The 22,740-nt window shown below is 42.8% G+C and overlaps 1 protein-coding gene across 1 annotated transcript in view; it reads left to right on the forward strand.

Moving 5' to 3' along the window:
• The window catches only part of LOC126252411 (sodium channel protein Nach-like), a 197,728-nt gene that overhangs the window by 18,410 nt on the left and 156,578 nt on the right, over positions 1-22,740 (forward strand). Inside the window, 1 exon segment of the mRNA XM_049953336.1 lies at positions 14,607-14,760. Coding sequence (XP_049809293.1) covers positions 14,607-14,760 — 154 coding nt within the window.

Raw genomic sequence — 22,740 nt, forward strand, 5'->3', positions numbered from 1 at the left:
CTTGATGCAAGAAATCTCAAACCAAGATCTCAAACCAAGGGAATGGTCCAAAGTCGACCGATCACTGCTAGACGTTCTTGCCGGCTATCGAAACCGAGGTCGCTACCTCACCTACAGACAGCTCACGACGAGGAGTGAACACTGTTGTAGTGCTTACAGCAGAATAATACAGTGCGGACCTGGTGATAGTCGTATACACTGATCGCACAGATAGGGAGGCGAACTATCGCGAATCCTGATAAATCACTCATTTTCCACACCTTCCTTGATGAACGAGTACCAGAAATATGTCGCTTGGGTGCGTTTGCTTACTCAGCGGCTCGAACGAATTATAAGTAAGTAGGCTAAATTATTTGGGGCAAAGTCTTTATGGAAATGGCTTGTATTTTCTTTCTTGTGATCTGCGACTCACGTGTCTGTTTTCTGTACTTTCTTGTATTTCTGTTATTAAGGATTAACGAGGAATGAAAGGAAGGAATAAGGTGAAACTGGTTCCAGCGCATTCTACAACTCTCGAATAGCAACAACACGGCTATGATGCACAGTTGACCATCAACAGTACCACACGTCGGCTCTTTTCGGGACGTTTCGAAAAGGTTTGGAATTGAAGCTAGGATGATGGATCCTAATTTGCTGATCAAAAATTTTATGCCACCGCCTTTTCTTCCTATCTTGATAGACGAATAATGGAGACGTAAATTTCCTTCGTCATCAGGGGTCGACCTCGCAACATCTATGTCGCGCGCCACTGTATATGGTAGCGACGTCGAGCACGTAGTCGTCTCTAGTCGCTGACGGTGAGTACAAAATACCAACGCCGGCGCTACTGATATATTCATTCGCTCATTTGAACACGGTTGCGGGAACAACATAAGAAGTTGTGCTCATCTAGCTACATGCTCGTAATATCATTGGTTGTTCAGTACGTTGGACCACTTTCAAGTTCACAACCTTCACTACAGAATATTAAAAATGCAAAACCTTAAGAAAGAGAATAAAAATGTTTTACGTGCAATACCGTCATTAAATCCTCATGTATTGCTTTAGCGAGCCTTTAAGGCCTACAGCAGAAAACAAAAAATAATAGTCGCACTACGAGAGGAGAACAAACAGCACTCTATAAAATATTATAAGAGGACACGTTACAAGAAGCAAAATAAAAAGGAGATCAATCAGTCACAACAGAGTAAATACTTGCTGCAGATAGTAATCCATCCGTCTCCAGCTTCACCTTCCACCGCTGTCGGCTCCACTTACTTAAGGACTGTTAACACTCGATCGCACCCTTGGACGTTCGCTGGGGTCTCTTCCAGCAGGCTCAGAATGGAGGACTCACTTTGGGAAGAATCTATCCTCTCGAACGACGTGGCCAAACTACCGTACACTTTTGTAACCTAATATTCGGCCAATGTGTGGCTTTCCAAACTGTTGGATAGGTCGTCTTTTGATATTTGTCCCCTTCCCATGGTACTGTAGACGGATCCATAGATCTTTCGAAGAAACTTCCACTCGAAGGCACAGATACTTTTTCGGTTCTTGCTGATGTCGCCCAGATTTCACAACCATGTTAAAGTACCGTCCGTACTGGTGTCCTGTACAGGTGCACCTTATTCTTCTCTGACATCAGTCATGACTTGAAAACACTGTTCAGTCTAGAGAACATGCAACTGGTGTTTATGATTCGTTGATGCACTTCTTTCGTCGCGTCACTTTTACTTGTCATTAGGGACCCCCCGCCCCCCTACTTGAAGTCTTGAACTCGTACAAAGGCATACCCTTTAGTGGGAATGAAAAAAAATGAAGAAAAAAGAGCTTGACGATGTGGTACTTCGAGATACTTGGTTTTATCCTCATTCACTACCAGTTGTGGAGGAATGGGAAGTGTCAGCGCATACTTGCTCCAGGGTGTCACCAAGAGTCACAATACCGTCAGCAAATGGTAGGAGTGTGTCTGTTCCCACAATCTCTAGTTCTCTGATTCGACCAGTGTCATGGCTTACTTTTTCCAAGGCCACGTTGAACAGAGTTGGTACCAATGGATCTCCTTGTCTCAGTCTTTTTCGAATTCTGAATAATGGCAACAAGTTGACAGAGTAGCGAGCAGCAATTAGTCGGATGCATTTCGATGGGATGTGAAATTTCTATAACGTTTTCGATAACATGAAAATACTCTCTAAGACAAAAAAAGACAAAAAGGAAAAGAAAAACGACGGGCCACGAGTGAATTATCCAATGGGACGGAAGTTGGTAGATGAAATGCTACGAAATGAAATGGCCATCACTGCTGGTTGTCGGGCCGTAGACTGTAAGACAATGTAGAAATAGAGGACAGCACACATGTTCTGCTTTGTAGCTGAGCGGTCACGCCTCGTGGCGTACCTGTCTCCACTACCCTGGTACCTCCACAGACTTTTCCTTGGTGGAAGGACTGGAAGGGGATTCACCAAGACCCGTGATACCAACTGACCAGCTACGTAAGGCATAAGTAAAGGATACCGGGTCTGGGAAGCTGACAATTTCTGGGAGACCGGTTTGTTGATCACATATCCGTCTTTAACGCATCCGAATGACGCCAGTTGCAGGGGATGGCACAACGACCGGTCGGTACTGAATGATCTGACAAGTCCGAATAGCGAATGGCGGGTGACAGTAAGGTTGGCATCCCATCGCCATCTGGGGCATCTCCAGACACATCTTCGCTGCCGGCCGCGGTGGTTCAAATGGCTCTGAGCACTATGGGACTCAACTGCTGTGGTCATAAGTCCCCTACAACTTAGAACTACTTAAACCTAACTAACCTAAGCACATCACACACATCCATGCCCGAGGCAGGATTCGAACCTGCGAGCCGCGGTGGTCTAGCGGTTCTAGGCGCTCAGTTCGGAACCGCGCGACTGCTACGGTCGCAGGATCAATCCTGCCTCGGACATGGATGTGTGTGATGTCCTTAGGTTAGTTAGGTTTAAGTAGTTCTAAGTTCTAGGGGACTGATGACCACTGATGTTAAGTCCCATAGTGCTCAGAGCCATTTTGGAACATCTTCGCTGGTCATCGAGTCTCAGATCGAAGCGAGACTCGTCACAGAAGACAATTCTACTCCAGTCGATGAGGTTCCTGGCCAAAGACGTGTCTGGAGACGCCCCAGAGAATGGTGGAATACCAACTTAACTGTCGCCCGTCATATGGCCCGACAGCCAGGGGTGACGGTCTGACGTGTTATTTCATCTCAAAGCAGAACCCTTTTCGTTGTTATTCGCAGCACCCTTACACCACAGCGGTACGTTGACGATATTCTACGCCCAGTTTTATCGCCGCTCCTGGCAAGCCATCCACTTCAGCATGATAATGCCCGCCCACAAACGGTGAGAACTTCTGCCGCTTGCTTTCGTGCTTGCCAAACCGCACCTTGCCCAGATGTCTCCCCAACTGAGAACGTTCGGAGCATTATGGGCTGGGCCCTTCCAACCAGCTTGGGACTTTGATCATCTAACAAGCTAACTGAAAGTACTTTGGCAGCATATCCCTCAGGAGGACATCCAACAACTCTGTCAGTCAGTGGCAAGCCGAATAACTGCCTGCATAAGGATCGGTTCGGGGTATGCACTCCGCCACCGTTTAAATTTTGAATGAAAATCACTAGCAATGCAGGTCGAAGGCTTCTGGGATAAAAAGTCAACCTCAGTCACCCAACGTCCTGGTCAAAGAGGACGGAGAAGCGGACAGAGGTTCAGAGCATTCTCTTGCCCTTGGGGTGGTAAACTACATTAGGCGGAAGAATCAGCAATGATCAACGGAACGGCATGAGGATGCAGAAGGCAATGGAAACCACTGCATTAAAGACACATAATGTATATCCACAGGACAGGTGTCATGTTGATCACTCCTTTGGGAAAAGATTCCGGACTTGTCCTCCATTCGGATATCTGGGAGGAGACAGCCAAAGGGGAGGGACGATGAGAAAAGGATTGAATAACCAACGAAAAGATAACGTCCTACGAACAGGGTCGTGGAATGTCAGAAGGTTGAACGTGGTAGGGAAGCTAGAAAATCTGAAAAGGGAAATGCTAAGGCTCAGTCTAGATATAATGGGAACCAGTAAACTAAAATGGACAGAAGAGAAGGATTTCTGATCGGACGACTATAGGGTAATATCAACTGCAGCAGAAAATGATATAACGGGAGTAGGATTAGTTATAAATAGGAAGGTGGGGCATAGAATGAGTTACTGTGAATAGTTCTTTGACAGGGTTGTTCTCATCAGAATCGACAGCAAACCAACACTTAACAACGATAGTTCGGGTGTACATGGCGACGTCGCAAACTGAAGATGAAGAGATAGAGAAAGTATATGAGGATATCGAACTGGCAATTCAGTACGTAAAGGGAGATGAAAATCTAATAGTCAATGGGGCTGGAATTCGGTTGTAGGGAAAGGAGTAGAAGAAAGCGTGACAGGAGAATGTGGGCTTGGTACTAGGAATGAGAGGGGAAAAAAAACTAATAGAGTTCTGCAATAAATATCAGCGAGTAATAGCAAATACTCTGTTCAAGAATCATAAACGGAGGAGGTATGCTTGGAAAAAGGCGGGAGATACAGGAAGACTTCATCATGGTCAGGCAGAGATTCAGAAATCAGGTACTGGATTGTAAGGCGTACCCAGGGGCAGATATAGACTCAGATCACAATTTAATAGTGATGAAGAGCAGAGTGAAGTTTAAGAGACTGTACACAGATCATAATAACAAAATGATTGACGTCTAGCTGTTTACAGGGCTGCTACCACAGCAACAACCAATCAGAGAACGCGCTTGGCCGCGCGTGCTGTTCCGTTCACCGTTGTCAAATCTCTCTGCTACTGCAGGTAGCGACTACTGTAGCCATTTCCAGACGACGCTCACGCCTGGAAACGTAGTGCGGCGAGGCGGCGAGTCTATTCTGCGCTACAGATTGTCTAGGGCCCGTAGTGGAAGTGCTTCCCCCCCCCCCCCCCAAAAGTCTGCTTAACGCCTTTTTGCATGGTCAGACACGTGAGCTCTCTTCTGCACAAGTATGACATGCACAGTACGGTGATTGGTAAGTACAAAATCTGTTCATATTATTTTAATGTTGTTAGTTATTGTATTTACATAAGCAATTCAGATTCACTTTAACACCCTTTACGACAAATGAATGTGATTCATTGTGATTATTGTATAAGACAGTGCAATGTGTGTTACTTTTGTTGAAATATACAAATAATAGGAATGTGATATCATTTTATACATGAGAGTGCGTTTGCTAAGCCACAAGGATATTACGATCCTACAAAGCGAACGAACTCAATACTGCACGTTAAAAGATAGCGTGAGCAGGTACAGAACGGCACGGCTGTTGCCGCTGCAGCCATACTGCGTACGCACGCACCGGCGAACCGCCAACAGCTCGGCTGTGCTTAGCTGTCAATCATATCGACATTCTGAACCGGGTATAGTCAGATAGAATCATTGCACAAAGAAACTGGATACGGAAGTACTACGAAATGAAAAGATACGCTTGAAGTTCTCAAAGGCAATGGATATTGCGATAAGGAATTGATCAGTAGGCAGTTCCATGGAAGAGAATGGACAACTCTAAAAAGGACAATCACAGAAGTTGAAAATAAAAACATAGGCACAAAGAAAGTAACTGCGAAGAAGCCATGGATAACAGAAGAAATACTTTAGTTGATCAACGAAAGAAAGAAGTACAACAATGTTCAGGGAAATTCAGGAACATAGGAATACAAGTCACTTAGGAATGAAATAAATCGGAATTTCTGGAAAGCTAAGGCGACATGGCGCGTGAAAAAAAAATGTGGAGAAATCGAAAAAGAAATGATTGTCTGAAGGACTGACTCAGCATGTAGAAAAATCAAACCAACCTTCGATGAAATAAAAAAACAGGGGTGGTAACATAAAGAGTGCAATGGGAATTCCACTGTTAAATGCCGAGGAGAGAGAGCAGATGCGAGGAAAGAGTACACTCAAGGCCTCTATCGGGGGAAGACTTGTCTTATAAGGCGGTAGAAGAAGAAACAGGAGTCAATTTATGAGAGGTAGGGAATCCAATATTAGAATTTAAAAGAGCTTTGTTAGACTTAAGATAAGGTGGAAGGGATAGACAACACTCGACCAGAATTTCTAAAATCATGCGGGAAAGTGTCAACATAGCGATTATTCAGTCTGGTGTGTAGAATGGAGATATGTCATCTGACTTTCGGAAAGACATTATACACCCAGTTCCGAAGACTGCAAGAGGCGACAAATGAGAAAGTTATCGCACAATCAGGTTAACAGTTCATGCATTGAAGTTACCAACAAGAATAATATACAGAAGAATGGAAACGAAACTGAGTATCTGTTACATGAAGATCAGTTTGGACTTAGAAAAGGTAAAGCCACTAGAGAGACAGTCGATAACGGAACCAAGACTGAAGAGAAATGAAGACACATTCATAGGATTTGTCGACCTGGAAAATCCATTCGAAAATGTCAAACGGTGCAAAAGTTCGAAATTTTCAGAAAAATAGGAGTAAGCTATAGGGGAAGACGGGTAATATTCAAAATTTACAACAGCCAAGATGGAACAGTAAGAGTGGAAGACCAAGAACGTAGTGTTGGGATTAAAAAGAGTGAAAGACAGGGGTGTAGTCTTTCACCCCTACTGTTCAATCTATACTTCGAAGAAGCAATGATGGAAATAGATAAAGGCTCACGAGATAGAAATTAAGATGCAGGTGAGAGATTGTCGGTGGCAGGATTCGCTGATGACATGCTATCGTCAGTGAGAGTGAAGCAGAATTACAGGATCTGTTGAACGGAATGAACAGTCTAATGAGTACAAAAATGGTTCAAATGGCTCTGAGCCCTATGGACTTAACATCTATTGTCATCAGTCCCCTATAACTTAGAACTACTTGAACCTAACTAACCTAAGGACATCACACAACACCCAGTCATCACGAGGCAGAGAAAATCCCTGACCCTGCCGGGAATCGAACCCGGGAACCCGGGCGTGGGAAGCGAGAACGCTACCGCACGACCACGAGCTGCGGACTAATGAGTACAGAATGTAGATTGAGAGAAAGACGAAAGTAACGAGAAGTAGCAGAAATGAGAATGGAAACAAACCTAACATCAAGATTGACGTTACAAAGTAGATGAAGTTAAGGAATTTTGCTAACAAGGCAGCAAAATAACCCATGACAGACGAAGCAAGGAGAATAAAAAAAAAACACTGGCAAAGGGACATTCCTGGCCAAGAGAAGTCTGCAAGTAACAAACAAAGGTTTTAGTTTGAGGAAGAAATTTCTAAGTATATACGTTTGGAGCACAGCATTGTATGGTAGTGAAAAATGGACTCAGGGAAAAGCAGAGCAGAAGGGATTCGAAGAATTTGAGACGTGACGCTACAGAAGAATGTTGAAAATTAGGTGGACTTGTAAGGTACACAATGAAGACGTTCTCCGCAGACCGGGGAGGAAAGGAAAACATGGAAAACACAGACAAGTACAAGAGACAGGGTGATAGGACATCTGTTAAGACCTGAGGAATAATTTGCGTGGTAGTAGAGGGAGCTGTAAGGGTTACAACTGTAGACAAAGACAGAGACTGGAATACATCCAGCAAATAATTTAGGAATTAGTTTGCACGTACTACTGTGAAAGAAGAGGTTGACATAGGAGAGGAATTCGTGGCGGGCCGCATCAAATCAGTCAGAAAACTGTACGTCACATCTACCGATTTTCGTCCCTGTCGGGTAAATCGTTCGTAGTGTGTCGGTTTGTTTTGTCTTAGCGCGTATGCAGAAAGAATAAATGATTATATTTGTAAGTGATTTAGGAGTATATGGAGTGCGAAATTTAGTAGATAGCGCTGCCATTCTCGGAGCAACAACAGCTCCAACCCGGATGGGTGTCCAGCTGAATTGAGATTGGATGATCGATATGGGTAGATGACCCTATGCTAATGCAATTCTATGCCGGAGTTCACTAACTGCAGGAGATTGCGTGTGATGGCGTGCCGGTCTCTCGACAATCCGTGACTAAATGTTCTCCGTGCGTGACAGATTCGGTGAATGTGTCATTCAGGAGAACATCTGCTCTCTAAATCACCGGTACCTAATCTAGAGATGATCGCGCTGAGTGCCCAGTGGCCCCCCGTACGGTAAAACATGTCTAGTAACGTTTGTGCTCCTTGGAGCGCCGTTCCCCCACGCGGGTATGTCCAGCGTGATGCTGGAAGCAGAGAGGAACTCGTCTGAAAACGTAACCTGGAGCCACTCCTCCATCCAGATTTGGGCTGGAGGCATTTCTGTTGGCGCGTTTCTCTCTGCTGCCGTGTCTAGGGAAACTGCGACAACGGCCGCAGCTGATGTTAGTCATCGCAATGAACTATCTTGCTGCTAACTCAAGATACATGACTTGTACGATTCTGCACAGTCGAGCTAAGTATGTGTCTGTCCTCTAGGGAGGCTGTTTGGTGAGGCCGCTTTGAAATCCTGCATGCCGTAGAGCATCACCATCCGGAACACATTGACTCAATATTCGCATTATACTTGTGAGATCCCAAACAACGAAAGCAGCATAGTCACGGCGTTTGTTCGCAAAAATGCTGTTTATCGACTTAATCCGTCAGACGAACGCATTAAATATTTAAAAAATCAGTTACCAACATACCGAGCCAAAAGAAATATCGGAAAGTAAAGGCTTTTTTTTTGTTTCGAGATGTAACGGGCAGTGACGTTAAAATCTGTGTTTCACGAGAAATACTCTTTTGCTATTGGAATGTCAGTGGATGTCCTACAGTGCAACAGGCTGCAGTCCGCCGATAGCATACAGAAAATACACTCCTAAGGAGAAAAAAAAAAAAAAAGAGAGAGAGACGCACCACTCACGAATTATCCGAAGGCGACGGAAGTCGGTATATGTGATGCACATGTAGAGACAAACAAATCACTAAATTTTCAGAAAATTTATTCAAGAAAATTAGCTTCACACATTGAGCAAGTCATAACGCGTTGGTCCACCTCTGGCCCTTATGCAAACAATTATTCGGTTTGCCATGAACTAACAGAATTGTTGGATGTCCTCCTGAGGAACATCGCGCCAAATTCTGTCCAATCGGCGCGTTAGTTCGTCAAAATACTGACACAGTTGGAGGGCTCTGCCCATAATGCTCCGAACGTTCCCAGTTGGGGCGCGATCCGGTGACCTTCCTGGCCAAGGTAAGGTTAAGCAAGTACAAATACAATCAGTAGAACCTCTCGCCGTGTGCGGGGAAGGCATTACCTTGCTGAAATGTAAAGGACGTGGAATATCGTCGACGTCCCGCTTACTTTAAGAGTGCTGCAGATGACAATCGAAGGGACCCTGCTATAAAGAGAAATGACATACCAGACCATCATTCCTGGCTGACGGCCCGTATGGCGAGCGACAGTCAGGTTAGTATCCCACCGCCGTCCAGAGCGTCTCCAGACTTCTCTTCGCCAATCATCGGGGCTCAATTCGAAGCGGAACTGATCGCCGAAGACATTTCTAGTCCAGTCAAAATCGTCCAAATGGCTCTAAGCACTATGGGACTTAACATCTGAGCTCATCAGTCCCCTAGACTTAGAACTACTTAAATCTAACTAACCTAAGGGCACCATGCCCGAGGCAGGATTAGAACCTGCGACCGTAGCAGCAGCGCGGTTCCGGACTGAAGCGCCTAGAACCGCTCGGCCACAGCGGGTGGCTCTAGTCCAGTCAATGAGATTACAGAGCGAAGACGTGTCTGGCGAGGCCCAGGTCAGCGTTGGTCCCATTTGATATTAATGTTCCCCTCTGTCACAGCAAAAGCAAACTCCCGGTATATTACCCGCTGAAAGACTGTAATTGAAATATGTATTAAAAAAAGAATAGCAGGCCATAATCTGAATAACTAGAAATAATGGAAGACTTTCTGATCACTTACACTATATTTTAATAACCGGTCAATTACATACGCTTCTTACTTACAGTATCGTTCTCTCTTTACAACTTACAACAAACTTTCTTGCACTGTATATATTTTTAATATCTCATTTCTATGTGCACAGGCGTACGGCTCTCTATTAACAATCGAGAAAACAATAGAAAAGATTTCCTTCTCCACAAAACAAGAGGAAACTCAGTTACACTGTTACGTAGCAAAACAGGAGAACACATTGTATTAATTATAATTACAGGGCTGCTACTCATAAAAAAAGACTCGCCGGTCATGCTTAGGTTTTTTCACTTTCATCGTCGTTCCGTGGTTTCTCTGTCAAATGATCATGATTCCTACAGATGGCAATACTCTTGTCTGTTGGTAATCGTCTCCTTCTTCCGTAAATTACTGACATTGCGTACAGATTGAAACGCGGAGTAAAAGAATAACAACGGCTCTCTCTCTTTTCATACGCAGTTCAAATAACATTTTACTTAAATCACTGGTCAGTTTGGTTCTGAAAAAAAAAATTGTCAGCAAATTAATTTGGAGGAAAACAAAAACACAACCGACTTTCGAACGGAATTAGCGTGAAAAATACACGCAGAAACGTGTTGCCCTACACCGGATGATAACCCGTCATCTGCATAGGCCACGATCCGTCCACAGTACCACGGTTCGGTAGTTTTGGTACAGTACGTAAATGACGTAGTAAAAGGTAAGACTAACGGTAGCATTGGTAGCATTGATAGGGAGGTCATGGCTTCTCTTTGTATTGCGTTTGTTTTGCACTTAATCAGAACCGCTTATCGTTCAGTGTTACTCCAGTGTGTAGTCTATATGCTTACAAAATATAAATTGCATTTTATAAGTAAAAAAAAAAATAGCCGCTTGCGTAACTTCTGGGGTTTCATGTAACCAAAACAATTACTTTTGATGAAAACACAGTTTACATACACCAACACCAAAAAATCTATGAAAATATTATTTTGTACTCGATGGAACACTCTTCATCTTCATCAAAGACAAGCTTTACCTGTTATTATTGACAAGTGCAACAACTGTTTATGATTAACAGAGTCATGTTTTATTTCAGCTCGCCAAAGTATTGGAGCGATATTTGATATATTTTTGTTTTTGAGGTTTTTAGTTTCATCTTTTTTGAGGAAACTGCTTTTTCTGTTCAGCTTTTTTTATTTCTGCCACAACGTCCCTCTGTTTTACGTTACAAACCAACAATTTTCGAATAAAGCTCTAATTAAACAATGACAGTTTCAATTTTGCTATTAATACTGTTTATTTATAAATAACAGGCAGGAGAATAACTATGTAAAACAACAATGTTCTGTGGGTTATGCAGTCCAATATATTCACACTCATCTTATAGATTGTTTACCGTTTCTAGTTTACCAGACGAATCTAGTAAGAGACAGATTGCATACGTAAACGAAGCCCCCGAAATGTAATTCCCGATAGGTACACAGTATAATTAATGTACAGCTTACGACCTTAACTGACCAAAGCTGCTAAGAAATCCGCCATAGTCTACGTTTACTTACGATGATCTACGGTAGACTATGGTAGTTTTAAAACTCTGTTCCCACCTGCTTTGCGAAGTTGCAGTGAACCGCTAATCACTTGCAAATCCAACCCGACTCATACGATAATAGTTGGTGGTGACTTTAATTTACTCTCGATATATTGGCGAAAGTAAATGTTTAATTCCGGAATTACGCATAAAATATCACCCGAAATTGTGCTAAACGCATCCTCTGGAAATTATTTGGAGCAGTTAGTTCATGAGCCTATGTAAATAGTAAACGGTTGTGAAAACACACTTGACCTCTTAGCAACAAATAATCGTGAGTTAATAACCAGCATCAAAACCGATACAGGGATTAGTGAACACAGGGTTGTCGTAGCGAGATTGAATACTGTAATCCTAAAATCCTCGAAAAATAAGCGAAAAATATTCCTATTCAAAAAAGCAGACAAAAATTCACTTGACGCCTTCCTGAGAGACAATCTCCACTCATTTCAAATTAATAATATAAGTGTAGACCAGATGTGGCTTAAATTAAAAGAACCAGTATCGGCAGCAATTGAGACGTTTATACCAAATAAACTAACAAGCGACGGAGCTGATCCTCCTTGGTACACAACACTGTTGTTAGAACACTGTTGCAGAAACGACGAAACAAACATGCCATATTTAAACAGACGCAAAATCCCCAAGATTGGCGATCCTTTACAGAAGTTCGAAATTTAGCGCGGAGTTCAATGCGAGATGCCTATAACAGTTTCCACAACGAAACTTTGTCTCGAAACCTGGCAGAAAATCCAAAGAGATTCTGGTCGTATGTGAAGTATGTTAGCGACAAGAAACAGTTAATGCCTTCTCTGCTCGATGACAATGGAGATACTATCGAAGACAATCCTAACAGTACCGCGCGAACAACGCGCGATAACAGTATTGATAAGGATTAATCGCATAACCTAAGTCGCCTAACCTATATATTTTTGTGCAACACGAGCCTAGTAATATATACGGCGCTGTAGCAGAGGCAGCGAAAAATTCTTAGTCCCAATCAAGGTCACGCGCTGCTCGTCGCGTAACACATATCTAACACGTACTGGCATAGCGGATTTACTAAACACAGCCTTCCAAGATGCCTTCACAAAAGAAGACGAAGTAAATATTCCAGAATTCGAATCGAGAACAGCTGCCGAGATGAGTAACGTAGAAGTAAATATCCTCGGAGTAGTGAAGCAACTTAAATCACTTAATAAAAGCAAGTCTTCTGGTCCAGACTGTATACCAATTAGGTTCCTTTCGGAGTATGGTGATGCATTAGCTCCATACTTAACAATCATATACAACCGTTCGCTCGACGAGGGAGTAATCCACTAAATTACAGGCCCATGTCGTTAACGTCGATATGCAGCAGGATTTTCGAACATATGTTGTGTTCGAACATTATGAATTACCTCGAAGGAAACGGTCTGTTGACACACAATCAACATGGGTTTAGAAAACATCGTTCCTGTGAAACACAACTAGCTCTTGCTGAGTGCTATTGACAAGGGATTTCAGATCGATTCCGTATTCCTGGATTTCCGGAAGGCTTTTGACACTGTACCACACAAGCGGCTGGTAGTGGAATTGCGTGCTTATGGAATATCGTTTCAGTCATGTCAGTTATGCGACTGGATTTGCGATTTCCTGTCAGAGAGATCACAGTTCGTAGTAATTGATGGAAACTCATCGAGTAAAACAGAAGTGATTTCTGGCGTTCCCCAAGGTAGTGTATAGGCCCTTTGCTGTTTCTTATCTATATAAACGATTTGGGGGACAATCTGAGCAGCCGTCTTCGGTTGTTTGCAGATGACGCTGTCGTTTATCGACTAATAAAGTCATCAGAAGGTTAAAACAAACTGCAAAACGATTTAGAAAAGATATCTGAATGGTGCGAAAACTGGCAGTTGACCCTAAATAACGAAAAGTGTGAGGTCATCCACATGAGTACTAAAAGGAACACGTTAAACTTTGGTTACACGATAAATCAGTCTAATGTAAAACCGTAAAGTCAACTAAATACCTAGGTATTACATTTACGAACAACTTAAATTGGAAAGAAGACATAGAAAATGTTGTGGGGAAGGCTAACCAAAGGCTGCGTTTTATTGGCAGGACACTTAGAAAATGTAACAAACCTACTAAGAAGACTGCCTACACTACGCTTGTCCGTCCTCTTTTAGAATACTTACCAGGTAGGACTGACGGAGTACATCGAAAAAGTTCAAGTTCAAATGTCCAAATGTGTGTGAAATCTTATGGGACTTAATTGCTAAGGTCATTAGTTCCTAAGCTTACACACTACTTAACCTAAATTATCCTATGGACAAACACACACACCCGTGCCCGAACCTCCGCCGGGACCACCCGCACAGCGAAAAAGTTCAAAGAAAGGCAGCACGCTTTATGTTATCGCGAAATATGGGAGAGAGTGTCACTGAAATGATACGGGATTTGGGCTGGAAATCAATAGAAGAAAGGCGTTTTTCGTTGCGACGGAATCTTCTCACGAAATTCCGATCACCAGCTTTCTCCTCCGAATGCGGAAATATTTTGTTGACAGCGACCTACATAGGGCGGAACGATCACCACCATAAAATAAGGGAAATCAGAGCTCGTACGGAAAGATATACGTGTTCATTCTGCCAGGCACTTAAATGTGTGGTCTAGCGGTTCTAGGCGCGCAGTCCGGAACCGCGCGACTGCTACGGTCGCAGGTTCGAATCCTGCCTCGGGCATGGTTGTGTGTGATGTCCTTAGGTTAGTTAGGTTTAAGTAGTTCTAAGTTGTAGGGGACTGATGACCACAGACGTTAAGTCCCATAGTGCTCAGAACCATTTAAACCATTTTTAAAACTTAAATGTGATTTGCAGAGTATCCATGCAGATGTAGCTGTAGATGTAGAAGCACGTAATAAATTATATGCAAATTTGACGTTCGTTGAATGCCGCCTTCGTGTTGCTGTAAATGTAGCTGCCAGCAGTATAGTATGCTGGGCACAGCGCTCGCTTCCCCGGACGATGCGGACTGTCAGTTTGCCAGCAGACTGGTGGTGTGCTCGCAGGTCCGAGGCGTCGGGCGTGCCCGCGGCGGAGGCGCTGTCCCTGCTGCGGTACGCGGGCCGCCTCTACGACTACGAGAGCAGCGACCTGCACAACATCGACGCGCTGCACCAGCTGCTCGGCCGCTCCTACAACGTCACCAGCGTCATGCTGCAGGTCACTCAGCTCAACTCTCTCTGCTGCGACACGCGGCACAGTGGTCCAAATCGCTTCAGAACCTGGACACAACGGAAAAATTGATATAAAATCGTACAAAACTGTGTTCGTTTTAGATTCTTTGGATCGCTGATTAGGAATCCGATTTCGGAATTACAAAATTCAAGATAACAGATTGACTTTGGCATGTCAGAAATGATAAATGTAGCGGATTCGAGCTTAACTTCGGATATGTAGTACTGTGAGGTCACTGGTAACGAATTAGAAGTCGAATTTTTTTTCGGAAATTTGTGATAAGTTTCTATGGAACCAAACTGCAGAGGCCATCGGTCCCTAGGCTTACATACTACTTCATTTAACGTTAACTAATTTACGCTAAGGACAATACACACACCCATGCCCGAGGAAGGACTAGAACCTCCGACGGGGGGAGTCAAGCGAACCGTGGCAAGACGCCTTAGATCGCGCGGCTACCACGCACGGAAGGCGAAATTTCCATACTGGTCTGTTTAATTAGATATTTTACATTTTTGAACCGAAATCATAGTTACATTTGTAGCTTGTACCTTTATTGCTTTCAGAAGGGTCGTTGTTGAGTTATCCACTAGCACATGGTGCGAAAAGGAGATCTGTTATCTGAGACTGACATCTGGTTATTGTCTTCAGTTATCATTTTCTGGACTCCCGAGATGAATGAATCCGAGGGTGTTAGAAGCCGATCGAATACGGCATGCATCGTTTTCTCACGGGAATATTTGCTAGTAAAATCGTATCGGTAACGCCAGGCATCCTTATTCTGAGCTTCCAGCGCATCTTCAGACAGCCGACAAATCGTCAACGGAGCAGCTTCGATCATGGCATATTCGAAATTATGTGGAATATTGTCGGCATTGGGAATCATTGCAAATTGAAGTTGGTACCCGACTTTCGAGAAATATATTTTTTCGGAGTGCTTGACAGATATGTTTTAGTTCTAGAGTTCTCTGAATAAAACTTGAATACTTCTCCAGCATTTCGCAAAAAAAATCATATTACTCGGGTAAAGTACAATCTTGTAAAAATTATTTGCCAATTTGTGAAAAAAAATTAAGATCACAGTTCCGAAAAGATCCTCATGAATTCTTCAGGAAACCCTAATACCACTCTTTTTGTGCAGATAATAGTTTATGCAATAACGAGGGACCAATTTTTAACCTGTGGAACCATCGCAAACATATGAGCGCAAGTACATTTGAACTAGTTAGCTGTATTAGTAATGTAGTAGGAGAGCCGCTTACAAAAGTGGAGCCACGAAAAGGCAATTTTGTAGCCAAAGACTTCGAATAATATCGGTGGTAGTTTAATTTTAAGTCGATATACGTCATTACACCGATTAAAAATGTCAAACATTTCTCCTGGAGCGCTAGCCATCTTGTTTTATCCTGGAAAATAGGTAGGAGTGCCGTCAGGACAAACAATATATGAAAAATGTTTCGTTGTCCGGTTCACTGTTTACCGGCAGATGTCACAAAGGAATGGAAGGAAGACTGGGTTTAACGTCCCATGGACAGCGCGGTCATTACAGACGGAGCACAAGCTCGGGTCGTGTCAACGACGGGAAAGGAAATCGGTCGTGCTCTTTCAAAGGAACTATCCTGCTGTTTGCGTGTAGCGATTTACGGAAATCACGAAAAGTCTAAATCTTGATGGCCGGACGAGGATTTGAACCGTCATCTTCCTGAATGCGAGTACAGTGTGTTTACCACTCCGGCGCCTCCCTCGGCTAAAATACCACGGCGACTTGAGACTGAAGTGACACCAGCTTAGTCTACACAAGATTTCGAGAAACATAAGTTGAAAAGTCTACCCTTTCTTTTCCTATCATGTCCAGGTTTTCAATGGGTTGGCCCACTGTGCATCGGGACGCTGTGTGTGAGTATTTGTAAAACCATGCTCGCTCTTTCCGTCCACGAAACCCAGAAGGCAGTAGCTTCGAGCGCCAAGGTTGATCCGCACTATCACCTAGTGAAGAAATTACTAGCGGAATTATGATCAGATTTGACAATTTCTAGCAAACAGAACGCAGCATGTTGGCCTTACGGAGAAAAATCTTCAGACGTAATAGTAGTTTCAGATGTAACCCAAGGGAATATTACATAATATTTATAAAGTGCCTGCACCAATTAAAGCTGAGAAATATAAGGATTTCTTAAAGCTTTCCAAGAAATATGTGCCAATTTCCGACATGTAATTGTATAATAAGTTGGTCTGTGACAGAACTGTTGAAGATGCTGCATACTCTTCATCATAAGGAGATGCGTCATGAGCTCCTTATTAACCTGCCACACTTAGCACTTTTATTAACCTCTTCGCTTTTCTCGTGTCTTACGGCGACACACGGAACTGGTGACTTATCTGCATACGGAACCCATGTAACGCTAAAGACATACGCGCCAATACTTTGCTTACCTTCTACGACGTATCGCTACCTACAGTTCTCTTTGTCCTCAGAAACGTCACCGTAACTGACGCTTTCTGAATGACGAAATTATGATAGTAATGGCGACAATGCGCCAAAGCAAACTACATGGAATACTCAAAGAACCTGTACTACGAAGCAGTAAGCTTATCATCATCAGCAGTCTTAATTTTAGACCCAAACACGTTTTCTGAGTGTAACATCAATCACAATGAACTTATTGGATGTATTGTACATGCCAGAATCTGCAACGACAAAGCAAGTCCTGGACGGGTCAGGTTCTTGCCTCAAACACCCGTCGATATGAGAGACATTAACTTTTCCCGGCGAATTGAATGTTCAAATAACTTACGGGTTTCTGTGCGGCTGGTCCCGGCGGAGGTTCGAGTCCTCCCTCGGGCATGGGTGTGTGTGTATGTCCTTAGGATAATTTAGGTTAAGTAGTGTGTAAGCTTAGGGACTGATGACCTTAGCAGTTAAGTCCCATGAGGTTTCACACACATGTGAACATTTCGAACTTACGGGTTTGCTGCCGGGTGACGTCGTCGACCACCGCCTATATTTCGACAGGAGCACACCCTGCCATTCTCAAGGCACAACTGCAAGGAGGAAGCAATGTGCAAGGGAAACTACCTTCCGAGGCTGCGGAAGAGGTTAGGAGGAAAGCATGTCGTGTGTTGACTGGGGCCCGTCCACCCAAGTGTAACATTACAGCAGCTGCTTTACGTTCACTCAGAATGGATCAAAAAAATGGTTCAAATAGCTCTGAGCACTATGGGACTTAACATCTATGGTCATCAGTGCCCTAGAACTAAGAACTACTTAAACCTAACTAACCTAAGGACATCACATAATAACAAGCCATCACGAGGCAGAGAAAATCCCTGACCCCGCCGGGAATCGAACCTGGGAAGCCGGGCGTGGGAAGCGAGAACGCTACCGCACGACCACGAGATGAGGGCCAGAATGGATCCTGATATTGTTATTTTACCTGCTGACAATGGAAATGCCACGGTTTTATTGAACAAGCACGATTACATTTAAATATGCAGTGTCTACTTTCTGATTCGGCGTATCGCAAAATCGGTGCTGAACCTACTAAGAGTGTCGAGAGAAAGACTAATAACCTCCTGAAGAAAAGTTCTTTGTCACAGGATACTATCAAGAGTCTTAATTCTTACTGTGCTGTACCACCTAGATTATATGGCCTCCCTAAGGTCCATAAAGAGGCTGTCCCGTTGAGGCCTATTGTTTCTAATATTGGGGCTCCGACATGTCGTGTAGCTAAACATGTTGCTAGTTTGTTGAGCCCACTAGCAGGTAGGTGTGAACACCACATTAAGAACTCTGCAGATTCCTTACGTCGATTGAAGGGATTGCGTTTGAATGACTCTGATATTTTAATCAGTTTTGTTGTGGTTTCTCTTTTCACTCACGTTCCTCTCTCTGATTCGTTGCAGCTAATTGAGGTTAAGTTTAGTGTCGAGTTAACAAATTTGTTTCGACATGTGCTGACTTCCACTTACTTTTGTTGCAATGGGAAGCCCGTTGTCACCTATTGTGGCCAATTTGTTTAAGGAGGACTTTGAGGAACGTGCATTGGAGTCAGCGACCTTGAAACCTGCTGCTTTTTTTCAGATTTGTAGACGATACTTTTGTTGTTTTGCCTCATGGTAGTGAGAATTTAAACCGGTTTTTGGAACACCTGAATTCAGTCCACCCGAATATTCAGTTCACTATGGAGGTGGAAAAGAATGGATGCCTTCCCTTCCTTGATGTGTTGGTCAGAAGGAAGACTGATAGCACGTTGGGACATTCTGTTTATAGGAAGCCTACTCACACTGACTTGTATCAGCGAGCTGATAGTTGTCACCATCCAGCTCAGCGTCAAGGAGTACTTCGTACCTTGGTTCACAGGGCCCACGTTATCTCAGACCCTGAAAGTATGACAGCTGAGCTATCACATCTCGAAGTCACTTTTCGTCAGAATGGTTATAGTGAGAGGTAGATCAAACGTGCGTTGCGCTGTCAGCCTTCTGTGCAACGGGTGAGTGACGATAGCAACGAAGTGGCACCTAAGTCTACGGCCTTTTTACCTTACGCAGGAAGCATTTCCAACAGGATTGGCCGTATTTTGTGGAAATGTAATGTGAAATGTGTTTTTCGACCACCTTCTAAGATTAAAGCCCTGTTGGCGTCCGTAAAAGATGATCTTGGTTTGCGTAAGGCTGGTGTCTATCGTATTCCTTGCAGTTGTTGCATGTCATATATTGCTCAGACAGTCAGGACTGTGGAAGACCAGTGTATTGAACATAAGCGTCACACACGCTTACAACAGCCGAGCAAATCCGCTATTGCAGAACATTGCCTTGACACCGGTCATCCTATGGAATACAACAACACGGAGATTCTGGCTTGCACGTTCAGCTATTGGGATAGTGTTATTAAGGAAGCTGTTCAAATCAAACTATCAAGCAACCTTATAAACAGAGATGGTGGATTTTGTTTAAATGCTGCTTGGAATCCGGCTCTGTCTCTCATCAAAAAACAGAGGGACAGAATTAGTGCTACCTCACCTGTTGATTAACAGTCACTATCGATATTTCTGATGTTGGTTATGTTTGGTTGTGTGTTGTCTCTGCGGTTACTTGTTCTGTGTGTGGTATCTTCCTTGTTTCTCCTCTGTGAAGCGACGTATTTAATTCCCTTGAACATTGCTTCCTCCTTGCAGTTGTGCCTTGAGAATGGCAGGGTGTGCTCCTGTCGAAATATAGGCGGTGATCGACGACGTCACCCGGCAGCAAACCCGTAAGTTATTTGAACACCCGCCGATATGTCCATTGTCGATATGTCCATTGTCTGTGTTACTCTGAGCTGGTTCGAAGAACAAATCTCATTCTTGCACCATACGAACTAGCAATTTTCGAGCTAAGCATTGGTAGTAAAAACGTATTTTCGGCCAAAAGTGGACATATCTGGTTATTGCACCAACACTTTCAATAATAGATATAAAGGAAATGAGCCATTAGAGGACAACGAAACAATAAATAATCGTAATAAACTATTGGTTTCTCTGACATATGCATAACTGCAGACATGCTAGTGTTACAACACTATTAATGTCGAAGGATACGTTTGTTCCAAAACACCACAAGTCAGGCATATGTTACAAAGTGATTTACTGTCGTTGTTTGATGTTATCATTATTGATGAGCTAACGCAGAGGCAGTACTAGAGGCGAATAAAATATTTTCTGCAGAAGACCAATTAGTTACAAAAAATGCCGTGAGACGTAGAAAAGAGATTACGAGCAAAAAGATCCACGCAGTAGCAAACCTTCTCGATCCATGGTGTAAAGGAGAGAATCTACTACAAATGTAGAGTGTCAAGCAATAGACTATGAAGCAACTCTACGTAATTTGCTACAATTTGATTCCGGAATTATTGTGGCAAATCTAGCAGAATTTCGAATTGTTATTGCTTCTTTTCGAAATATTGTCTCTGGCTACTGCTATTCACGTTTCTCGATCGTGCTGATGGCTATGATTGTGCACTAAGCAATCTTAGTGCACTTTGGCATTTACAATTTTAAACGTACCGCCAACATCAGCTGATGAATAACGCAAATAATCCACTTATGGTCGGATTGACAAAACCCCGAAACTGGTGTCACTGCAGTGGAACCTCAGATACAATTCTGATCGAACAGATGTACAAGATCATCCGAAAAACAAATTACTTTCACGGGATAAGGACTCAATGAAATGACCGTCTGTTTATTGTAATGACTTTGTGAATTTATTGACTAACAAAACATCTCTCATTTCAAGCTCTGACGGAGTTTTGCAGTTACGTCTTCTAATGCAAGTGTGAAACTAGTATCTGGAATAAAGTGAAAAAATAATAAACGAGATACAAAGGAATTAATGACATTAGCTACCAATGATCATTGATTTATGTCAATGGTGAAAAATGAAAATTTGTACCGAACCAGGATTCTAACCCCAGTCTCCTACTTACTAGGTAGACTAATTGAGCACTGCACCATCCAGACCCTAACACGTCTCCCGCCGGACCCAACTGGCCTAAACATAATGAGTACAAAGTGTCAGAAAAAAAATTTAAGTGTAAGTACTGATTAGCAGTATAAAAAGAAAAGGCATAGTACTTACATGTCACATATAAAACAAATATCAAGCGATAAAGCTTCAGTCACAAAATTTTAAAATAGAAAAAACTAGAAGGCAAGCCACTATGGGCTGCTCACATGTCGAGCTGCGACAGGAATAGACTGAGGCGCCCGCGCTAGCAGTTGCGGGCAGGTGGACATTACACCAAAAGTGCCTTCTAGTAGCCGCAAATACAAACAGGCTACTTAACATTCAAGATATAGACGTCATTTAATACGTTATTTAATACATGAAGTAAGAGGCAATACTTTATCTGAGAGCCGCAGACATGGTCACAATTTGTCTAAATAAGAGCTTAAAAGGCTGAAAACGCCATTGTAAAATTACAAAGGGAGCTGAATAACTCAGCGAGTAGAAAAACAGTATAACATGAAACGTAGTTAATATAAAACATTTAATGAACAAAAATTATGAATCGACTTAGATACAAAAAATATCTCTGTAACTGCACGAGGGAACACGAAATCAAATATCAAGTAATGGCTTTATACCATTGAAGAAGCTTTTATTACGTAATTGTAGCTGATGATTAAGAATGACGCCATCATTTCGAGAAAGATGTTTGAAAACTTCTAATTGTCTGAGAACATCTAATCTACGCCCTTTCTTCTCAGTGTGCAAAATATTGATATCGCGAACAGCTTTAGGCGCGTGACCTGTAATCAGAAGGTGGTCAACAAAAGACAAATTTTTTCTTGAAAGATGTTCTTTGTAACTGACTCTAAATGCACGTCCTGTTTGTCCAATGTAGTAATAAAAGCAGGTGTAGCAAAGAATCTTACAGACGCCAGAGTTTTTCAAAGGGGAACGGGTCGACTTTAAATTACGAATAAAATTTTTTTTTTCAAACTATTATTGGTTGAAAAGGCGACATTACAGTTGTATTTATTACGAAGAAGGCGTTGAATCTGATAGGAGATAGGCCCCAAGAAAGGAATAGAACAAAACTTCTTCTTTAGGTTGCATTCAATAATAGAGGTGCCGAGTGTAGTAACTCTTTGAACACTTTTTTAAAGGATGTTATCCACTATGGCAGGTTCGTATTCGTTCTGATTAAATTAATTTCTTCCTCGAATTTTTCTTTCGAGAATGGAATAGAAGTAGCTCTGTGAATAGCAGAGTGAAAGAAAGCGTTCTTATGAGATTGTGGGTGCATAGAAGACGCAGTAGTATCTGATCGATGTATTTTTCTTTACGAAAAACATTACATGAGATTTTATTTTCTTCTACTGTAAGCGTCAAGTCGAGAAAATTCAATTGACAGGCCTCGTTTTCGAGTTCGCCGATGAAGGATATTTTCTTGTGAAGTTCACTGAAGAGATTGAAAATACG

Source organism: Schistocerca nitens, chromosome 1 (genome assembly GCF_023898315.1).
Source record: "Schistocerca nitens isolate TAMUIC-IGC-003100 chromosome 1, iqSchNite1.1, whole genome shotgun sequence".
In the NCBI taxonomy this organism is placed as follows: domain Eukaryota; kingdom Metazoa; phylum Arthropoda; class Insecta; order Orthoptera; family Acrididae; genus Schistocerca; species Schistocerca nitens.